Source organism: Anopheles coustani, chromosome 2, assembly GCF_943734705.1.
Source record: "Anopheles coustani chromosome 2, idAnoCousDA_361_x.2, whole genome shotgun sequence".
Classification (NCBI taxonomy): Eukaryota; Metazoa; Arthropoda; class Insecta; order Diptera; family Culicidae; genus Anopheles; species Anopheles coustani.
The window spans coordinates 52041076-52058775 of NC_071289.1; the positions used below are offsets into that span (position 1 = coordinate 52041076).

Genomic DNA, 17700 nt, shown 5'->3' on the forward strand with positions numbered 1-17700 from the left:
CACTTGTTTACTACAAATTCGATTTGAAATGTATTTGCAAATGCTAATACGGATCTTCGATCCAACGCGAATCATACAACATACTTAAACTTTTTTTCATTAATAATTTTCCCTTTTCATTCAACAGCAGATAAAGCGTTACGAGTGTGTTTATGTGTGGTGTACTGGTGCAACCAAACATAAAATTAGGTTATTTTAACTTGTTTTCACGCAGTGCTCTTCCACCACGAATTTGTGACAATAATATCGTCTAGCCCTTTTATGGCGAACATTTTCTACTGCTAGTTTTCCTTTTCTATTTACACTAATGTTTATGTTTTGCACATGCTTATACCAACATAGTCATACGTAACAGTGTAACCGTAATAGAACACATGTGTTAAAGATTACCCGTCTTATTAAAAAAAAAAAACAACTATTATAGTTCACAAAAGTGTTTACAACCGTGTGCCAGTCAAATGATTGTTAGTAATTGTACATAAATCAATCAGCATTTCCCATAATTAATAATAAAAACACATTGGAGTGTCCAAAAGAGTGTGCACCCGGTAGCCATTTGTGTAAAGCAACCGATTGGTAACCATGTCGTTAACGGATAAGGAATATTATAATTTGGTAAGTAATGCACATTCTATGCGCAATGGTTTATATTCTCACGTTTACAAATAAAGCTCACCATAAGTGAAAAGTTATTTATACCCTGGCATTTATCATTAATTGATTTTTGTTTCTTGATTGACCCTCACAGACCATCAGCATTTCCAAAGCGCTCAGCAATGTGGAGATGCCAATCAAAGTCAAGCACGTGCGTGCGGCCATCATCGGCACGTTCCACAGCAATGGTGGGCACGCGTTCTGGGCCATCGCCATCCGGCAGCCGATACAGGATAACCGGATAGTGGCGTGGAAGTTTTGTCACCTGCTGCACAAGATCCTGCGCGAGGGTCATCACCTGTGCTGCCAGCATTCCATGCGGCACCGGGTGATGCTGCAGGAGGCAGGCAAACTCTGGGGCCACCTAAACGACGGCTACGGTATATGCATCAAGCACTACACGAAGCTGCTCGTTACGAAGTTGGAGTTTCACGATCGCAATCCGCGCATTCTTGGCCACCTATCGTTGAAGCAGGGAGATCTGGAGAAGATTGGTGAGGGTGACATCAACGTGTAGTAAGTATCTAATGATTTTACAGTACCATTGACAGGAAAAACTTCCGTTTTTGGTGGTACACTACTGACTTTGTTTTCTTTTAAGCTTCCAATTGGCCGTAGAAATTTTCGACTACTTGGATGATATCGTAGCATTGCAAGCTACAAGTAAGTACTCGGTGAACAGTCTACTCTCTGTTTTGGAAATGAATTACACAGCTCTGTCCTTATTGCAGTATTTAATTCCATCACGACGTTCTGTGTGAGCTCAATGACTTCCGCCGGTCAGTGTCGGTTGGCTCCATTGATTCCCTGCATTCAGGACTCGAATCCGCTGTACGATATCCTCGTGCGCGTCATGTTCAAGCTGCACGCGAATCTACCGTCGGACCTACTGACCGGCCATCGGCAACGGTTTAACACACTGTTCCACCAGCTGAAGTCCTTCTACAACCAGTCGCGTAATTTGCAGTACTTCGTCAATCTTATCACCGTACCGAAGCTACCGGAAGCACCACCAAATTTCCAGCAGCAAAGCGACCTTGGCAACTACCAGGCACCAGTCGTCGTGATGCCGGATAGTGATCCAATCGACAACGAACCGGAACCGCCACTGCCGGCGGTGGACAACCTGATCGACACGGCCGAGGCGGCCCCACCGATACCGGAGCTACCACCGCACCACAATAATCACCACCAGCAGTCGGCGCCAGCCGTCGTGCCAGTGGCACAAGTGATGGAGCTGGAGCGACTGATACAAGAACGGGACGATCTAATTCGGCACCTGCAGATGGAAACGCAGCGACTCTCGAATCACCTGAAGGTGATCACGGTCGAGCAAAGGGATGTCCATTGCCGCATGGAGGAGCAAATTGCGACGCTAAGCGACCAGCTGACGCAAAGCCAAGGCGAACTGACGAACCTACGGTTTCAAAAAGAAGAATTGGAATTACGCGCCCAAACGGCGCCAACGCTGGAACGTAAGCTGACAATTGCAAAACGCTTCACAAAGGCGATCGGTTTCATCTTACCGTGTTCTTCACAGAGCGTGCCCAGGCGGAAGAGGAACGTGCGAAGGCAAGTGAGGAGAAGTTCCAGAAGCTGAAAACTATGTACACGCAGATTCGAGATGAGCACGTCAATCTACTTCGCCAGGTAAGCCACAGCGAAGACCATCCTCTCGCTTATCCCTTACTCCAGCCACTCACAATGCCACGTACCATGGTCAACTTCGATGGTACGTGATGTTAGTGCTGTGCCACCGTCACACCGACTGAACGATACAGGCATAGCTTTGTTAATGTTGATTGTTACTTGGTTACTGACATTCCAGTTTTCTTTGTATCGCATACATCGTTTTAATCTTTGTTTCATCTTATTTTCCGCTGCGTTTTTTTGTTGCGTGCTTTTATCGGGGATGTAAACAAATTATTTTCTCGATACACACATGTGCACAGATGAAATACGATCAGTATAAGATAATGTGCTACAAGCAGGTTAGTTGGTACAATACTGGTCCATAGGACAGTCCTGGTAAACATTTAACTTCAAACAACATTTTTATTTAACTATATATTATTATTAGATCTCCAAACTCATTGCATCTCGCCAGTTTTGTAAAAAAATATGGGCTTAGCAAGCCGTCTAATGATAGAGTATTGCCTAACTCAAACACATCCCCATATCTAAGTAGACTTAGTTTTGGTTCATTTGTTTAATTGGCATCTACTGTTGGAAAAATTACAATGGAATTTTTAAAAAATGTTAGATTTAATAGTTTTCTGAAGCAATTAAATTGTATCTCCGTCATGTGGCATCATTGTGAGACGCTTTATCGTACCGTCATTTCCCAACGGTCTATGATACGACCTCATCAGACAAAACACTTAGCGGAGGTACAGTTAAAATAGTTTTGTCCTCAGTTATGTTGCTCCGCAATTGTTGGGCAGTTTTTTTTTAACAAATCTCCAACCCGAAATAACACTTCACGTTCATGTTCACCTGCCTTCCCAACAACTCCGTAGCATGGTGAAATTAGCAAGCAGTTGGCAACTTCCACAAAGGCAGTGGCTGAGGCAAGCAAAGCCAAGGAGGAACTGCAGTGTCAGCTGGAAGAGCTCGAACAGAAGCAAGCTCTCGTGCAGAACGCGCTCCAGCAAAGCTCGAGCGATGCTCGCCAGGAACAGGAAGCTGTACGGGAGCAGCTGCAAACCATGACACAGAAGTGTGAGGCACTGCAACACCAGTACGACGAGATGGAAGCATCCCGTCAAGCGGAAATTGCCGCGCTTCGTATCAGCCTGGAACGGCTGGAAGGTGAACTGCAGACATTCCAGCACGATCACGAAACCCTGTCCACGGAGAAGGGAAACTTAGAAGGTCAGCTTGCCGACATGCAGAGTGAAAAGGAAGAGCTTCTGCTCAAGTATCAAGAGTGCATGGCGAAAGTGGAGGCCCTCGAGCTTAAGACTGATCATTATGCCAAGGAGGAAGCATCACTGCAGCAAAGCATGAGTGAGAATGTGCATAAAACGCAAGGTAAGTGCTTTCAACTGATGATCATGGTATTCAGTTTGACGGACGGTGAAGGAGGTAGCATTTTGCAGACCCCTAATTTAACTATTAAACTTGTTTTGACTTTTTTAATGTTTGTTTAATTTTTACCAAACGCTTACATTTTACGTTTTCTGTGATGCAATTTTTGTAAGTTTTCGTTCCTGTTGTTAACGGTTGTTTTGCTTGCTTGCTTACATGTTCCAATTAATTTTTAAAACACTGTAACCTTTGTTCCATGTATTTTAATACTTCATCCATACATTGTAATTATTAAAAAGATTGTTTCCTAAAATTGACGATGTTTAAATCCTACCGATAGAACTTTCCGACCAAATCGACCAATTGCGGGCGGAAAATGGCGCACTGGAACAAAAATGTACCGAACTGGAAGCAGCCAAGGCAGCGCAGCAGGAAGAGTTCAACCGTACGCATGAAGCGGAGCTGCTTCGTTTCGATTCCTTCCAGGCGGAAATGAACGAAAAATTGACCGGGCTCTCCGCCGAGAAGGAAAACATTGCTGGCGAGCGTAAGCAAACACTGGAGCAATTGCTTCTGCTCCAAACTGATTCGACGCAAAAGCAGTCGGATTTCGAGTCACTCGAAAAAGATTTGAAGTCGGTCATCGAGCAGAAGGACCATGAGTTGAACGAGCTGAACAATAGCTATCGGGAGCTGCAGGATAAATATCAGGTATGAAGAAATGGTTTATTGTTGGTTAAAAACTGCTTGTTGGTGATCGCTCGGCATGTGATTTTTTATGTGGGAAGGAATCTAAACCGCTTGTCTGGGTGTTTGTCCTCATAAAACACTTATTCATATTTGCATCTCCATTAGCAGCATCATTTTGTGTCACAAAACACGGTGGTATGTGCTAGAACGTAACAACATTCGTGGCTTCTCATCCGTAAGCATACAAACAAAAACAATCAAACAACAAACCATCCGCTACTTGTGTTAACCGGTCTCTATGTTTCTTCGTCGTTGAAAGATTGTTTATTAATTTTCTATTCATTGGTTCTTCCTTTGCCGTGGAAAAATAAAATGACGACAAAAACAATGTCCGCCATCGACGCCCAATCTTCCCTCAGGCTCTTGATGCAAATATGGAGCGACTGCTTTCCGAAAAGGAAACGATCGAATCTGATCTGCAAGATTTGCTTCATCAACAGGAGGAATCGGAACAGAAGCTACAGGATGCCCGGGCAAAGGTGGCCAGCATGGAGACGGCATTGATCGATAGTAAAATCATTGGCGAAACTGCCCTCCGCGCACTGCTCGAGGCGTGCATTAAGTCGTCGGAGAAGCTCACCGTCCGGGCGATCGGTGAAAACGAGATGCCGGGTGCGGGCGGTACCCCCACCTACTTCCTGATGATAGCCGAAGAGTTACAGGAGGTGCTGACGAAGTTGAAGATGGTGCATGAGAACTATCTACAGGATAATTCTACGAATGTTGAATCGTTGGCCCGCAAAGTGATTATTGGCGCCCATCTTCTCGCGTCGGCGCACGTGCAAGGAATGACTATCTGCAATCGATCGGCAAATATTGAAAGTGGCGAACGTAAGTAAAAGTACAAGTAAACGTCTTTATGGCCTTTTTATCATTTAAAAGCGTGATGTAGAAAAGTGTTTACTAACATCCTTAAGGTCACTCTCTTAGTATGTGTATTCAAACACTGAATAATTCGCAATATTGCTAGTTTTGTTGGTAGAGTTGATCAAGTACTGATTAATTTTACACATATGAACATATCTTACATAATATCCTTTCCAGTGATGTCAGATTTATCTTAATATTGTTACGCGAAAATGAGAAATATTATTGTTAAATTTAATGCAAAAATCCCTCAAGCACCCAGCATAAATAACTGGCGGTGTTACAAGATCGGATGCATTTTAATTTGATATTCTGTTTCAATTATTGCTGCATGCCATCTTTTAACTAAACATTCGTTTTATTTTTATTTGTAAGTATTTACTAAATATTGCACTTTATTGGGTTGTCTCCATTGGAAGTAGTGTGAAGGTTGTGAAAAATTAATCACTCCATATTATTTTAAAGGCATCGCAGACGAGATAAAGAAACTTGGACAGTCAATTACCCAGCTGTTCCAGTCGCTACAAAAAACCAGCGAATCTAGCATGGTCAGCGAGCGGATTACGGATCTAAAGCAAAAGCTGGAAGAAGTAACTACGATGATTGTAGACTTGGGCAAGCAAACCGATGGCACCGAAAACCTCGGGGACATGGTCGAAACCGAGCTGAGCAGTATGGATAAGGCGATCGAAGAGGCCGCTGCTCAAATTCAGGTAAGTTCCTTTCCCATCCGCGGATCCGGGGGATAGCGAAACGTAAAAGTTAAATCTAATATTGTTGCCTTTCATTCTCCCACGAAAACAGGAAATGCTTTCTAAATCTCGTGCTTCGGATTCCGGAATAAAACTGGAGGTGAACGAAAAAATTCTCGATGCCTGCACGAGCCTTATGCACGCGATCCGTGTGCTCGTGCAAAAATCACGTCTGCTGCAGTCGGAAATTGTTGCCCTCGGCAAGGGTACCGCTTCGGCAAAGGAATTCTACAAGCGTAACCATCAGTGGACGGAGGGTTTGATTTCGGCCGCGAAAAGTGTGGCACAGGGTGCCAATTTCTTGGTGTAAGTATTGCCTCCTCGATATTGGAAAACAAAACCCGTGCTGTGTTAATTCGCAAGTTTTAAAAACAAAATGACTTAAATTGGATTTTACAACAGTACGGCAGCAAACAAAACGGTGGCCGGAGGCGCCAAACACCAGCTGGATTTGGTAGTCGCTGCGCAGGAGATTGCCGCGTGTACGGCGCAGCTGGTCGTTGCTAGCCGAGTCAAGGCTCCACGGTCCAGCAGCAACCTTACGGCGCTCGGTACGGCATCGAAAAATGTTACACAAGCCACCGGCATCGTCGTCGCGACCGCCAAAGACTGCAGCCAACGGTTGGAGGATTCGCAGGACTTGGATCTTGGGACGCTAACCGTGCATCAGGCCAAAACGAAGGAAATGGAGATACAGGTTAAGGTACTGGAACTTGAACAGGCACTGCAGGTCGAACGCATGCGACTAGCTTCATTCCGCAAGAAAAACTATCATCAACCGGTTGAGGAATAGCCGACTGGCCAACAGCAATTGAAGAAACATACCCTGTACCTCCATTATACGCTTTATTAGACTAGTACGGGCTCCCGGGTTCGCATATTTCATCACCATTCAGTTCCGTCAATCTAAGAATTGGCAGAAAATGCTACCTAAAGCTCGTGAATCTGCCCCTGTGTGAACAGCTATGGGTGAGTCGTACCATTCGGTTCAGTTATGTCATTTGTGGCGTAACCGTGTAGTATTTTAAAGTATGCACGCGGAATTTGATATGATTGTTTTTCATGGAGCTGAGGAATTACTTCAACAGATTGCGGCTTATATCGTATATAATATAAAATATCAGTATCTGAGTAAAACACGCAACTGTCAGCATACATCGACATTAAGTGAGACTCTAGCTAAAGCTTCATCGATCGCTAGAGCGGTAAAAAACATTGTTAATTTATTAAGTTTCTACACACATCGTATGATACCATAAGGAATCGTTATGTTGAACCTGTAATTTTACGTGCATATTTGGAAATGAAATAAAACACACGTTCTATACCAATACATGAAATCTTGCATCTGTTTTTAGTTTTTTTTTGTTTCTATCCGTGCATTTTTATTTAAAACCGAATTCTTATTCCGAAACCCAAAACCGGTCCCGATAGCAGAAGAGCCGGTTTTGAGAGCGGCACGCTTAGCTCAAAAATAAACAATTTACCCTTTCGGCAAGAAACAAACAACATAAAGAATTTAGACTCAAAACAACCGACAAAAGTTGTGCGTAAAATTAATGCCTGTGCACGACACTTAATTCTATTTAGATTAGAATTAAAATGTTCCTCTAAGTTTTACTATAAAACTTTGAAGCAGTTATATCCATTATATTTGGATTGAACGATTTTACAGCGAGTTCTGTTGCTAGATGTTTTGTTCCATCAACAAACTAGTCTCAAGTGCTGCTTTGTATCTGTTTGTGGCGATTTGATCTTAAACGTTTGTAAGCACAAACAAGTTAAATTCCTGTTCGATAACAACGTCACCAATCACGGCGTGATGTTAGAATCGACAAGCAAAGTGGAGGCTCGTCACTTTAATACACACTGAACCTTGCCCTTGTCGACCTGATTTGCATGATCTGTGCGTAGCTGTACGTTCTAAGTAGTATTCGTTTGACTAGTGTTCAGTAATGAGCCTTTTTTTTTTAAAAAAAAGCCCAACATGTTAATGTCACTGCCAACTTAATTTTCCAATAAGTATTTAGAGGAATTTTTCGGCACATAAAGCTCATGATTAAAACAACATATGGAAAACAGAACACATGTCTGAGAAGGGTGAATTTGCGTTACACATTTTGATAAAAACGAAATTTGTATATTATTTTGACACTTTCCGGGGGACTTAACTAGACAATGGCATTTGAATGTTTTCATAAGTGAGCTTAGTTTGTTATTTCCTGAGTGAAATTTTGGTAAAAGGGTAAATGACGCCCCGCTCTGGATCCTCGTCTTCCTGCAGGTTCAAACAATTTCAATTATTTTATTCCTAATTCCACAATTTCTTCAGTTCAATAGTTGTAATACAAAGAATTTTGCAAGAGTAAATTGCATAACTTTTTATTTCACTTATTAGATTACTTGCTGTCGGCAGAAGCAACACAATTCACGGTCGCTGATTAAAAATTCAAACGGTCGTCCACGTGGAGACAAAATGCAACCGTGCAGAGCAGTCAGCATCAGTGTTTCCAACGTCGTATGCTAGAATGCCATCCAAAACGATTCCGTGCCGTGGACAACAGCGAAAGCTTTCGGATGTCGCGCTAAGTAAGCGAGAAAGTTCTCCACTCTCAGTTTAGCTTGGTTGCTTCCGAGACGGTACCGGCATCACGCCATCACTGGCCAGTGGCACAGGTCGACCGGTTTTGTGTCAGTGGTGTGACCATGAGGCGACGTCATCATATCAGTTTTATTTTTTCTCTTCCCTCATATTCAAATCACTCCAACATCCTCCCTATCAACAACGGGGCATTATTAGGAGGGCGCCGTTGGGAACAGCGCCCAGCACAGTTCTATCGAAAACAGGATCTCAAAACTTGTCCCACCGTCTTCACCGATCAGCAGCGAGCGAGCCGGAATGAATGTGGAAAACAAAAACAACAGCTAGCGGGCGACGGTTGTGGACCAGTTTGAATCCGTAAGCAGATTCCTTTGGCTGGTTCGATTGTGAAACTATAAAAGATTCCGTCCGTGGGAGGGTTGGTATCAGTGTTTCTTAGGAAGAGCTTTGAGCTGGTATCACTGGTGACCGGATATTGTGTTTGCGCGTTTAGATTGATGGTGTTTTTGAGTTTGAGTTTTTAAAGTGAACGTTGGTGTAAAAGCATAGCTGTTTGTGCAATCCTGCCCAGAAAGGATATTTTATCCCTGAAGTGTGATCCAAACTCGTCTACAGTACTATGGTGAGTGTTACGATTAAATTCTTCGAGGAGTTTCCCTTTCCCCAGCAGAACTGACCGGTTGTGCGTTCCCTTTCCGTTAGACCACGTACACCGATAAAGGCCCGAAACCCGACGGTGGCAAGTTTCTCTCGTTCGACCACATTACGTTCTATGTGGGCAACGCCAAACAGGCGGCCAGCTATTACACAACTCGCTTCGGCTTTGAGGACTACGCCTACCAGGGCCTGGAGACCGGAAGCCGCCAGCTGGTGAAACATGCCGTCCGTCAGAACCGGATCGTGTTCGTGTTCGTGTCGGCGTACGAGCCGGGTCACCGTGAGCTCGGAGACCACCTGGTACGTCACGGAGACGGAGTTAAGGATGTTGCTTTCGAGGTAGAGGACCTCGACGTGATCGTGCGCCGGGCGAAGGAGCGCGGGGCCAAGGTGGTGCGTGACGTGTGGGAAGAGTCGGATGAGCACGGTACGGTGCGCTTTGCAACGGTGCAAACGTACGGCGATACGGTGCATACGTTCGTCGAGCGGCACCGCTACCGGGGCCTGTTCCTGCCTGGATTCAAGCCTCCACTGCACACGGATGTGTTGCTCCGTCTGCTGCCAACGGTGGGGCTGAACTTTATCGATCACGTCGTGGGCAATCAGCCGGATTTGCAGATGGAATCGGTTGCCGCGTGGTACGAGAAGGTGCTCATGTTTCACCGTTTCTGGTCGGTGGACGACAGCCAGATCCACACGGAGTATTCGGCCCTGCGCTCGATCGTGATGACCAACTACGAAGAAACTGTCAAGATGCCAATCAACGAACCGGCAAAGGGGAAGAAGAAGTCACAGATCGAAGAGTACGTAGAGTACTACGGTGGAGCCGGCGTACAGCACATTGCCCTCAACACGAGCGACATCATCGGAGCGATCCGAAATTTGCGTGCCCGTGGCCAGCAATTCCTCTCCATTCCCGACGCGTACTACGATCAGCTGCGCGAGCGACTTAAGTCGAGCAGTGTAAAGATCAAGGAGGATCTGGCGGTGCTGCAGGAGCTGAAGATTCTGATCGACTACGATGAGAACGGATACCTGTTGCAAATCTTTTCCAAAAACATGCAAGACCGACCGACACTTTTCATCGAGGTTATTCAACGACACAATCACAATGTAAGTAGTCTTTTCTTTAGGAATCTAAACTGAGCAAAAAATGATGAGTTATTTTCTTTTAATTTTTCTTTTGGCTAACAGGGTTTCGGTGCAGGAAACTTCAAAGCTCTATTCGAGGCGATCGAGGCGGAACAGGAAAAACGAGGAAACTTGTAAGCGGTTCAGTTATGGATGACTGATTTATGGATAATCCAATCAACAATATTTGCGTTGGAAGATTTCAGTTGCAAAACATAAATAAAGCATAGAATAAAAAGTGCAATCATCTCAATGTATGTGTATATTAAATGATTTTGAGAAAAACTTTGTTCTTTTCAGAAATTATATATTGAATTGAATTTTATCAACGCAACTAAACATAACAATAGATAACATGTGCAATATATAGTCGAATGGCACATCGATGGCTAAGGATGGCCCGAATCATTTCTGGGTGGGAAGAAAATCGGGATCCCAAAATCCGGGCGGCGTACTGTGAAGCTGAGCCAAACGACACGAACGGCACCCTCGCGGAAGCTTCGAACGCGCCGTATCGTCCGAAACACCGCAGGAAGTATGAAAATGATAAAGCTTAGAGCACTCACTACACAAACCTTGCGGAATTCGGCCGAAGGTGGCACATTGCGGCTGAACCGTTGCTCCCAACGTTGGTAACATTCCTTTTTTATCGCTGGAAGAGATTATTGTTGACTCATTACTTCACATACTGTAGTGGGAATTGTTAATGTGCAAATTACCGTTTTATTTTGGCCGTTATTATCGACTGTCCGAACGCATCTGCATCTTTCCATTTTGCTCTCACATCATGCAATGTACCCATAAATAATCCATTCTCAGGTGGTTGTGATTCAGCAATGCTAATAATTGTTTCTTCCTTCGGTGGCACAATAACGACACCGGGGCTGTCCTCATCAACGTAGTTGATATCGGTGCTTTGAATGGCAATATCTTCCCGTTTGGCCATCGGATGTTTCAACTTTGCTGATTTAGGTTGAGTCATTGGCTCTTTTTTGATTTCTGCACCCGAGCAAAATGTCTGATCAATATCATAATCGTCATCATTGGCTGTTTGGGGATTGCCACCTTTCATCTTGCTTTCGTTGACCATCGTATTACTCCTTTGAACAGGCCGATCCTGGCCAGCAGCACCTTCGATCAAAGTGGACTGTTTTTTCATCCGTAAACTGCGTAGAAATTTTGACCGGTTTGATGCAGAAGGCGGCGTTGGAATAACAAAATCATTCATCAGTGTCTCATCGCTGGTCGACAATTCCGCTACCGTTTTCTTAACCGACGGCTTCTCGGGATCGGCAAAATACAGTTTCGTCTGACGCAACCGATTCCCCTCGAGCAGGGAATGGAAACGCTTCAGCGTAACAGGTGTTTGTTCCGTTTTGGGGGTTCCTTTTGTTACATTTTGCTTTTTCGACGTCCATTTTCCGCTCGCTCCCTTCGGTGTGCTAGAGCCTGTAGACTTTTGTTCCATTCTAAGCGCAGGGTCAGGAGATGGAAACTCATTACTCAGACGACTTGCGCGAAGAATATTTCCCAAAGGTTTCGAAACATTCGTTGAGCAAGTGTTCATTGCTTGCTGAGCTGTCTGCTCGGATGCTGAAGTATTTAAACATTCAGGCAAGTCCTTTCTGGGAGGACTTTGTGTGAGGGCGAAAAAGGATTCTTCCGAATCGATTATATTCTGTTCGAGAATGGACGCTGCAGTAGTAGACGTTTCTGGGTCTGATTTGTACGCAATAATGCGAGAGTCTTCCAGCACTGAAATGTTCTCCTTAAGTTCCGAATACGATGCATCAACGGAGCGGACTTTTCGTTTTTTAGCCAACGCTTTGGAGGGACTTCTTTCGGCGATTTCGGCCGTACGATGCCGTTTTTCTTCAAGCTGCTTATTGAGGTAATCAATTTCGATCTTCGCCTTATGTTGTTTGTTGTGTATTTCTGAAATTAAAGTTTTTTGATCATAAACCTGGATATCTTCATTCATAATTCTCTCATACCATATGCGTTTTCCAATATGCGATCGATGTACACAAACACATCATCATCTACCTTACTGAAGTGACTGTACTTCACGAGCAAATTGCACAAGTTAACCATATTTACAATTACTTATTTAAGTTACGAGACAACACTACACATTCTAAAACTAAACTATCTTTCAAGTACAGTGATTTCAATACGTTTCCTTTTTCTTGCGCAGCAGACTTTGGGCAATGTTTATTAAGAATATCACGTCTGGCACAAGATGAATAGAACATACCTTGGGCCCGCGTTTTTGTCGAGGGATAGGAAACTGATTTTGCAAATATCACAAAACGAACTCAAAACTAGTGGTGGGAAAATCCAATCCTTACGGGGAATCGAACCTATCGATTAAAATCTATTCTGAGATCTGAATCTACAAGTCTGAATCCCAGATAGAGCGTGCATAAGAATGTATGGTCCACATTATAAGGATGGATGAACCACAATACAAGGAGGCCTTTTAGCTATCCAGCCTGCGAGGTAATGGAAAGGGACCCAACAGGAACGAGAGGAGCGCAGTGAGCGCGATGAATTTGGGATCGAGGTTGATTCGCGGATCAGAGCCCCGAATTGGAGATCTATAGCACAGGACCAAGCATTATGGCGTAAATTAAAATATAAATACATAAATTATTAATATAAATATTTTGCCCCGTACGGACTTTGATCGAAACGAGCTGTCAATTTTCATGCCTGTGTAAAACATATCACGCCAAATGTTCTTCTTCTTCTTCGGTTTTGCGAGCCAGAGCCAAAAATTCCTGTGTTGTGATATATATGAAAATTTACAGCTAATGTTGATTGTCTCTACTGCAACGCAACTCATGTTTGAATCGAGTCACATCAAATTCAAATAGATTCAGATCATAACTGACTTAAATCAAGGCAGAATCGAGTCAAATCGAGTTCCAAATGAATCAAAACTGATCCGAGTCCGTTAAAAAGGGACTCATTCTTTTAGAATTTGTAAAGAAAACGAGTCTTCGAATCTTCCGAATCTCGATTATGCCAACACTACTCAAAACAAAACATTGCCCCGCGCTGAAACAGCAATCAACACAATATCTGTTGGTACCATTTTAAACTTGATGTAGTCCTCGATTTGTAGAGTTTTGGGTGAAAAATTACTATCAGTGCAAAAGAGAAAACAGAAACGAGAATGTCTTCACCCACCGATCGAAACACCATGGGAAGTTCTTCAAAGTATGATGACACAAGTCCGCCATTGTATCACAGCACGGAGCGTTTCAACCCGCTGGGATATAGTACACCACAACAGCAACAACGAGGACATGCAGCTCAACAACGAAACTACTATTCCGTGCAGCCTAAGTACATGCTTCCACGAACCCGAGGGTTTCATAATCGAAACCGATCTGGTCAGAATGATTACCACAATCGTTCGCATGGCGCTTCTCAAGAGCACGAAGGAAACGATAACGATATGCAAGGAAACTCGCCCGCGGATGCAGCACGGCAAAACTATAATCGCAACTGGAGAGGGCATCAAAACAGGAATCAACGATTTGGAGGACAAAGGAATCAGCACAATTTCCGACAAAAGCATCAGGTATCTCAAATCGTGTTGAAATTTAAACAAAAAATCGTCTAACCCGACGGGTTTTCGTTACAGGCCAGGGGCACATCCTGCAATATTGAAGACTACTTTCATCCTTCGATGCTGGAAGATCCTTGGGAGTTTTTGCTGCGTAAAATTGGGCGCGAACCTAGCGAACGACCAGAACGCTCTATCATAAGGGATAGCATACCAGACGGGAATGCCGGTGATGAGGAATCTAGTAACAGCGCGGACGAGGCATCGTCGCAATTGATTGGCATCGGTTCGATTTGAGGAATACGAATGGATTTGAAACACGTGCAACAAAGTACAAGAGTCAATATTTTATACTGTAGTATATTGTACATTTGTACGAATGCATTTAATTATAGGTAGAAAATGATCTCTACCAGTTTTATGAAATAAATACGAAATAACAGAATAATTTATTGACTGAAACTTCAAACATTATGCTTTGTTCAAGTAACCTTGTTCAATGCATTCATACTATGTATTGATGTGTTGGTGTACACCATGTGCATGGGCTGTACTAAATTCCAAAACAAATTGTTTCAAAAATTAGGATTTACGGAAGACTCTTCATTGTATAAAATTGTTCGTCTTCAACAAACCTTTCTCTTAAGGAATCTTTTGTTCTAATTGGTCAAGCCACTCAAAAGTTATTAATAAATTGGCTATTTTAACCACTATTCCAAATTGTGACCAAGGTTTTTTAAGCTTGTTGATGCCAAGGGGTGTCTAGAGACAGCAAAGAAAGTCTGAAACAGTCGTTCAGCGAACGCGGTGTGGTTCGGTGTTACCTTCCAGATGTGGTCTATGTGTTTCTCGCTTGTGATTGATCGTACGCTGGAATGAAGCTGTCTAACAAAGTGATGCGAGTTGTAGAATAGAATGCCTGTATCATCAGAACCCATTTGTGTGATCTAAAGCGTACTTTCTGTGTAGTATAAAATTGTATCGTATTTGATCGTGAAGTTCGAATTCTGTGTAAGTGTGCTGTTTTTAAATGCTTATTGATTATGTTTTATTTGTGCGGGATAATGTTGTAAATAAACTATGATTCTTAATAATTGAGCGAGAACGAAAGTGCGAAAGTATGAAGCATGTTTTTCATATGCGCTTAGTTTTTATTGTGATCATCATCGAGAAAGAAATTGCGACCGTGTTCTGTAATATGTATTGAACAAAACCGGCGTGATAGGCTTTTTATAAAAAGATTCGACTTGGTTTTTGAAATCACGCGTTGAAGAACATGAATTGTGCAACAAAAGTGATTCCATCAAAGTGTGCGCCTGCAGAGAGTTCTCCGGATCTACCGATGGTAGAATTTATGAAACAGTCACAAAGCGTGCCCCGTTGTGAACCTGATCGCCTTCTGCTATGGCGAATGTTTCCTTCTATGGTTCCCCAAATTCCTTCCATGAATTCCAGTCCCGATTATCGATGACTCGATCTATGAATCGTACGAGCCCAAAGTGCAGCGGGCGCTTGTATGTTGATTGAGGTTTTGTGTTTTGCTTTCCGCTCGTGTTCCTTGCTCTTGAATGTGTGTGGTACTGGTGGGTAATCCCGCCGCTTGTCCTTGTCGTGCCGTTTCAATCCTCGAATCACCATCCTTTTCGTTCCCTCTTGTTTTCGCATCCGAGGAATATGCAACGATATGCTATATGCAACGGCGCTGGTTGTTTGGCTGGTATGCGCTTCTTCCCGGCGGCGCAACGGCACTGACCCACACACCATACAACATTAGTACACGGCAAGGTTCGAATGTGGCTCGCCAAACGTGATGCGTCTTGCGGAAACCAGCTTCACGCAGACGGTCCGCGAATTCGTTCACGTTTTAATCTTCCTTTGCGAAGATAGTGTCTGAGGTTGTTGCACACCGACGGTGGCGGCAACAGGTTCATATGCACAACTTATTCCTCCTGCAGAGTCAGCATCTTGAAGCGTGTGCAAAAAGGGCGTTCGACATAACAAAGGAACCGGTGTTTTTCGCTCCGCATGCCAGTCAAGTCTCCTTGTGTTTTTTTTTTAAATTTCGGTCGTTTGCTGTGTAGTTGTGCGAACATGGGCTTTCGTAAGGAGAACGTTCTCCTGGTGTGAGTGTAAATAAAACAAGATCCGTAGAGATGCGGACGAAAACAACATGGACTGGGAAGCTGTATTTCACGGGGTTGACAATCATCGCACACAGAGCGGGTTACAGATGTGTTTGTGTTGAATCAACTGCACCGCTCCCGACAAATGCATGTTAATGCAGCCGCACGTTTGCGGTCGCCTGTGTGCAGCAATGTGAGTGGAATGCAGAAATATATGCATTCTGATGCATTATGCATGGCCCAGGACCGTGAAACCCTCCGACAACCCTAATACGCTGAATGTGATAAGCTTAACTGGCTATTAACGAATCACGTTCGAAATGGACATAATTTTGGCTTCGTATGCAGACCCCTATAATCAATCATTAGCAACTATTTTACAGAGGATATTGTAATGCTCGTGCTTCCTGCAGCAAGTTCAAACATTTCTAGTGGGCGTGTGCGGTACTCGAAAGAATCGATATGCTAGTCATAAGGCCTTCTGCATATTTCAAAGGATTGCTACTACCTTCTGCTTGACCCCATGACTACCTCCTGTGGGAAGTGCTGGCTTCCATAAATGTTTTCGAATTAAATTTATTCATTGGTAAATGTATTCAAACTGGCCAAGAAGAATACTTAATCACAATCTTTTACTACTTATATACTACTTAAATGAGTAATATTTGATTATGATTTGCTTCTATTTTAAAGGTCTCGTTGTATCGTGTGCTGTGCTGGAAATTCCTTCTGGACGAATAAATCGTTTCGCCCTTTAAGCCCCATTTTTCAGACCTTTACCGCCCACTAATCCGGTTTGGTCCGCTCCCTTGACTGACCTACCGCCAGACCTTTGCTCCGGTCCAGTGTGCTGGTCGGCTGGTATCGACGAAGGAAGGCGGTCGGCCGCATGAATGAAAGTTAATCTCTTAAGACGATCCACGATGTTTGGGGTGCCGATGCTGCTTGAACTGCTCTTGCTGCGAGCTGTGGGCTCTTCACACGCCTCAACAAACAAACTTCTTCGATTCAGTATCTTCGCTTGCTCGAGCAGCGCCATGGAAAATTCTAGCCCCAAGCAGGAGGGGGTTCCCAAGGGATTGAAATACTGTTTGTGCTGGTTGCAAGAAGAGACGCACTTTAGTTGATCCTCCAACAAGGTACATTCCACAACGCAATGGTGGTGGATGAGGTTGAGAGGAAACTCAATTCTCCCCTTGGCCGCCCTTACACTGACCTAGCCGGGCAGGATTTGTATGCTATGGGTAAGAACATGACAACGTCGATGTTGACGTACCCAAACATTACACATAGTCAACCCCTCATTCTTCACAAGGGGCAGCATGTGAAGAAAGTGCGCCTCGCGTTGACCCGGGATGGATATGGAGGCGTTACTACAATATCGTTAATTTATAGGGTTTATTTCCCCAATTAATGGTGTGTGGGTTTGTATCATGCGGTTGATTAAAAAGCTAGAGGAAGATTGATTTTATTGCTGCAAAACCTTGCAAGGCTTGTAAGAAACAAAGAATGCGGAGATGCTTGATGCCTTAAAAATATCTTTAGCTAGAAATCTGA

The 17700-nt window shown here is 43.7% G+C and overlaps 5 protein-coding genes across 6 annotated transcripts in view; 4 read left to right on the top strand and 1 right to left on the bottom strand.

Moving 5' to 3' along the window:
* The first annotated feature begins 477 nt into the window (after positions 1 to 477).
* On the top strand, positions 478 to 7387 carry LOC131267218 (huntingtin-interacting protein 1-related protein). 2 transcript variants are annotated; one of them, XM_058270027.1, is made up of 11 exons: positions 478 to 615; positions 749 to 1170; positions 1256 to 1317; positions 1386 to 2129; positions 2195 to 2304; positions 3174 to 3687; positions 4025 to 4395; positions 4794 to 5265; positions 5767 to 6014; positions 6106 to 6359; positions 6456 to 7387. In XM_058270027.1, the coding sequence occupies exons 1-11, from the start codon at positions 583 to 585 to the stop codon at positions 6844 to 6846; spliced, it is 3621 nt and encodes a 1206-aa protein (XP_058126010.1). In that variant the 5' UTR covers positions 478 to 582; the 3' UTR covers positions 6847 to 7387. The 2 variants fall into 2 exon arrangements, with proteins under 2 accessions (XP_058126010.1, XP_058126011.1); XM_058270028.1 differs by having other exon boundaries at positions 4875 to 5265.
* A 1887-nt stretch (positions 7388 to 9274) lies between these two features.
* Positions 9275 to 10657, top strand: LOC131264602 (4-hydroxyphenylpyruvate dioxygenase). The gene is made up of 3 exons (XM_058266877.1): positions 9275 to 9283; positions 9358 to 10425; positions 10507 to 10657. Exons 1-3 carry the CDS (start codon positions 9275 to 9277, stop codon positions 10579 to 10581), a joined length of 1152 nt encoding a protein of 383 aa, XP_058122860.1. The 3' UTR covers positions 10582 to 10657.
* A 76-nt stretch (positions 10658 to 10733) lies between these two features.
* LOC131262358 (uncharacterized) lies at positions 10734 to 12665 on the bottom strand. Its single transcript, XM_058264349.1, has 3 exons — positions 12438 to 12665; positions 11163 to 12378; positions 10734 to 11095 (listed from the first exon to the last, which is right to left on the bottom strand). Exons 1-3 carry the CDS (start codon positions 12535 to 12537, stop codon positions 10849 to 10851), a joined length of 1563 nt encoding a protein of 520 aa, XP_058120332.1. The 5' UTR covers positions 12538 to 12665; the 3' UTR covers positions 10734 to 10848.
* An 821-nt stretch (positions 12666 to 13486) lies between these two features.
* On the top strand, positions 13487 to 14476 carry LOC131263739 (uncharacterized). The gene is made up of 2 exons (XM_058265994.1): positions 13487 to 14035; positions 14099 to 14476. The coding sequence occupies exons 1-2, from the start codon at positions 13625 to 13627 to the stop codon at positions 14315 to 14317; spliced, it is 630 nt and encodes a 209-aa protein (XP_058121977.1). The 5' UTR covers positions 13487 to 13624; the 3' UTR covers positions 14318 to 14476.
* A 354-nt stretch (positions 14477 to 14830) lies between these two features.
* Positions 14831 to 17700, top strand: part of LOC131267620 (formin-like protein) — a 38384-nt gene continuing 35514 nt past the window's right edge. Inside the window, exon 1 of the mRNA XM_058270537.1 lies at positions 14831 to 15031. The gene's annotated coding sequence lies outside the window, so the exon portion shown is untranslated. The remainder of the gene's footprint in view (positions 15032 to 17700) is intronic.

Bases quoted from the DNA above. Each gene is read 5' to 3' on its own strand.
- LOC131267218 (XM_058270027.1), top strand. From the start codon at position 583: ATGTCGTTAACGGATAAGGAATATTATAATTTG. The intron at 3,688-4,024 runs GTAAGTGCTTTC...TCCTACCGATAG, and splicing joins GAATGTGCATAAAACGCAAG to AACTTTCCGACCAAATCGAC. The intron at 4,396-4,793 runs GTATGAAGAAAT...ATCTTCCCTCAG, and splicing joins AGCTGCAGGATAAATATCAG to GCTCTTGATGCAAATATGGA.
- LOC131264602 (XM_058266877.1), top strand. The intron at 10,426-10,506 runs GTAAGTAGTCTT...TTTGGCTAACAG, and splicing joins TTCAACGACACAATCACAAT to GGTTTCGGTGCAGGAAACTT.
- LOC131262358 (XM_058264349.1), bottom strand. From the start codon at position 12,537: ATGGTTAACTTGTGCAATTTGCTCGTGAAGTACAGTCACTTCAGTAAG. The intron at 12,379-12,437 runs GTATGAGAGAAT...CTTTAATTTCAG, and splicing joins CATATTGGAAAACGCATATG to AAATACACAACAAACAACAT. The intron at 11,096-11,162 runs GTAATTTGCACA...AATCTCTTCCAG, and splicing joins ATAACGGCCAAAATAAAACG to CGATAAAAAAGGAATGTTAC.
- LOC131263739 (XM_058265994.1), top strand. From the start codon at position 13,625: ATGTCTTCACCCACCGATCGAAACACCATGGGAAGTTCTTCAAAGTAT. The intron at 14,036-14,098 runs GTATCTCAAATC...TTTTCGTTACAG, and splicing joins ATTTCCGACAAAAGCATCAG to GCCAGGGGCACATCCTGCAA.